The sequence below is a fragment of the Nanorana parkeri genome, unplaced genomic scaffold, assembly GCF_000935625.1.
Source record: "Nanorana parkeri isolate BGI_ZX_2015 unplaced genomic scaffold, ASM93562v1 scaffold385, whole genome shotgun sequence".
Classification (NCBI taxonomy): domain Eukaryota; kingdom Metazoa; phylum Chordata; class Amphibia; order Anura; family Dicroglossidae; genus Nanorana; species Nanorana parkeri.
The window spans coordinates 903,286-906,931 of NW_017306653.1; the positions used below are offsets into that span (position 1 = coordinate 903,286).

Below are 3,646 nucleotides of genomic sequence, written 5' to 3' on the forward strand. Positions count from 1 at the left end.
GGGGAAAAACATGGTGAAACAAAAGCAAATATGTATCCAATGTTTACTAAAGGCAGAGTGTAGTGGCTTTATATAACCATTACACTTTCTTTTGAAGCCTGTGGAGCATGCATCGAAAACATCCCCTGTGAACAAAAAAAGTGAATTGTGAAATAACAACACACAACAAAAAAGTGCACAAGGGTGCCGTTGGTTCTCTCTGATGAGAAGGGCCACTATTTCCTGATCCTCCGGGGCGCAAGGCTCCTGACAGGGACAAGAACGACATAGGTCCACCTACCCGAAGGTTCGGCAGACCCCGATCCTCTGGGACCTGCCGAAACAGGTCCACCGAGTATTAGGTTGGGGGCTCCCCCGAAGGGAGACCCCTGAGTGGGAGGAGGCAGCGGGCTCTTTTGTAGGTCACAGAACCTCTTTCCCAACTTCAGGAACAGGCCCCGAAGGTACCCGCACCCTCAGTCATTCATAAAAGTCAAAAAACGTGACAGACGTGCATAAAGTTGTGCTTAAAATAAATAAGGTGCCAGTGCGCAACCCTGGCAGGCCCTCCAGGCCAAAGTATAAAAATTGCCCCGGACTACCTAGAAGGCCTGCCTACGAGGCGTATGCCTAAACAATTCTGAATAATAAAACCAGTGCACAAAGCAAACAGTTTGTTTAACCTTCCCAATTATCAGGGGAGGTTTTAAATGTCTTGCTTTTCGTTTTATGATTCCATCTAGCAGTTTTGCAAGGAAAAATTAGAGGTCAATGTTGGTGGGATTTAATTGATCGAGAAACCGCTACTTTGATGAAATTTCATCTTCTTCCCTACTAAGAGGTCCCGAAGACCCTTTCCCAGAGAGCAAAGAGTTAACATATTATACATAAGAAAACCAGTAAAACTAATTTAATAGAAACAAACTTCAACTTGGAATTCTGCCTGCTTTCCACCTCTACAGATGCACACCATTTGTTCATGGAAGTTTCTTTATTATGCCCCATTAAAATGATATTTTCAGTCTATAAAAAACACCACAAAGTGCATTTTACAATGAGCGTTGGAGCCATAACCACTTTTTGTGCACTGCCGGAAGGTACTGAAATCTAAATTTCATTGCAAGGTAAAAAAGAAAATAATACATTTGCTTCTTGGTAAACAGGCCCCCTAAGGTGAGTCAGATTGATACAGTCATCGGCTGCACTTTACACTTGCAACTGTTATGAAGTAACGGTTGGAGCCATTCAGTACAGAAAAAGAAAGTCAAGGGCACTCATGACAAATCACTCTTTTTTATTGTATACCAAAAAATTGGCAAAGACTAAAACCAGATGAAGGCACCTGGCCAACGATCGTTTCTCATGGTGGATGCATGTTTTCACCAGGCATTGTTCTGTAGTCCTTCATTAATCTATCCAAAAATAATAAAAGGTTTTGCCTTTAGATATACTTTAAGTAAGAGTTTAAAAATGTGAGGGCTTTCATAGTGTATAGCAGACCCTCACAATGAGCTCTGAGAGGTGTCTATCATGTACCTGGTGAGAGACCGGAAGATGAGGAGGCTTCTCTTGTGACTCGTGCCCTACAACTCCTGGTGACGGGAACAGGGAATGGAAGGACAGTGCCACTGATAGAACCAGACACCGTGCAGGAGGTGCAGGAGATGTTCTTAGCCCTAATAAGCACAGAGGGCAGTCTTGCATGTGCTACTGGATGTACATGAAATGCATCGTTAGTATAGCTCACATTAGGTGGAGATGGAGGGAGAAGTAGTTGGATCATCTTTTACGTGAGCAACCCACTTGCTCACAACTCAGCAGTACTCAACCTCCATGGCCATTCCTGTAGCTCAAACATTCTACAGGATTTACACAAGACATTACCAAATTATAAAATATGTTGCTCATAGGTAAGAGAAGCTTCTGTTTCAGCATGACCATGCCCCTACGTTCAAAGCCAGCTCCATAAAGACATGGTTTGATGAGTTTAATGTGGAGGAACTCAAGCAGGCCTGCACAAAGCTTTGGCCATATACTGTATATATATAAGTGCCAAGCTGTGATCTGATTGTATGTATTGGCATGGTTCTCTGTATAGCACCATCTGGACTCCTAAACATAATGACCCGGAACAGAGGGGAGTTTATAGAGTTGAACTCAAATCAGCAATGTGAGCCGAAGTGATAATACACTTAGGAACAAATCGGAGAGGGAAATGTACAAAATAAACAGAAAAGAAGACACAGTCATGTAGGTCTGAAGAAAGGAATGCACCACAGGGGTTTTGGAGCTGCCTAAAGGCCCCTAGCCCCTAAAAGGCCTCAAGCCTCCTATGGTATGGTCAGTATGGCTTAAAGGGGTTTTCTTCTTTTTACCTAATCGGGGAATGGAACTGAGGAATAAAAGGGACCTCGTTTTCTGATCCCCTTCCGAAAATTCTAGCTTCTTGACTTCCTCTTGCTTCATTCATTTCTTATTACCATCTTGGAACAAGTATTCAGATCAGCATTTCTGACTTCACTTGCTGCATAGTTATCCCAGATTGTTGACAGACAAAGCACCGTGCCCAGAGACAAAGAGGCAATTAGCGCTTTCAGAAGGAGGCTAGCAGTGGACGTCCCTTTATTAGCCTCATGCCAGGTTTACTTTAAGCAAGTCCAGTACATCTGTGTACATCTTTATAGGTAAAAGGTGTGTAGCTAGACCTGGTGCATCACCTGTACCTCTTACAAACCCATAATCAAACAAGGGGCGGGTCAGGATTGATGTGTATAACATTCTGCCAGAGGAGGTCACATCAATTTGTATGACATCTGTGTATCAGCTCACCAAAGGTACCAATGAAAAGATTAGCTCTTTGAAAAGGATGGTCAGTCTCTGGTTGCTGAGAAGGATTCCTGGTCACCCCTTCCCCACCCAGAGTCAAATAGCGCATAGAAGGCCACACTCTGTTCTCTGTCGGGCTGAAAACAACTTCACTGTTCAAGTTCCAACATGAGCACTGACAATCCATCCCACACCTTCAACTGATGCGTCCCCCCCCCCCCATTCCCACTTAATTGTAGAGCAACTCTACGGTTCTACAATAAATCTCTACGATTCTACGATTAAGCTCTATGGTTCTACGATTAAGCTCTATGGTTCTTGGATTAAGCTCTATGGTTCTTGGATTAAGCTCTATGGTTCTTGGATTAAGCTCTATGGTTCTTGGATTAAGTACTATGTTTTGTGATAAGGTTCTACAATTGGGCTCTATGATTAAACTCTACTAAAAGGCAAAATGCATCAATGGGAGAAGTGGGTCGGTGTGTCAGTGTTCGTGCTGGAACCTGAAAAATAAAGTTGTTCTTAGCCCTAATGAGCACAGAGTGCGGCCTTGCATGTGCTACTGGATGTACATGAAATGCATCGTTAGTATAGCTCACATTAGGTGGAGATGGAGGGAGAAGTAGTTGGATCATCTGATGACCTGGTACTGTTGGCAGGATTCCTACTAGAACTTCACATGAGACCACCACATATTTCTGACCATGTTATGATGTAAGTAGGAATTTGGGTTTTGCAGACAATGATAACTCCATCTGTCTCTTCTGCAGCTGCTGGACCAGAAATTATAATATGAACTACTGGCTCATCATCCGTCTCCCCATCCTTGTCGCCATCGGGG

General features: G+C 43.4%; 1 protein-coding gene across 1 annotated transcript in view; it reads left to right on the plus strand.

Annotated features, from left to right (window-relative positions):
- GLP1R (glucagon like peptide 1 receptor) overlaps positions 1–3,646 on the plus strand; it is a 197,324-nt gene that overhangs the window by 177,752 nt on the left and 15,926 nt on the right. Inside the window, exon 9 of the mRNA XM_018559251.1 lies at positions 3,576–3,644. Within this exon, the coding sequence (XP_018414753.1) occupies positions 3,576–3,644 (69 nt within the window). The remainder of the gene's footprint in view (positions 1–3,575; positions 3,645–3,646) is intronic.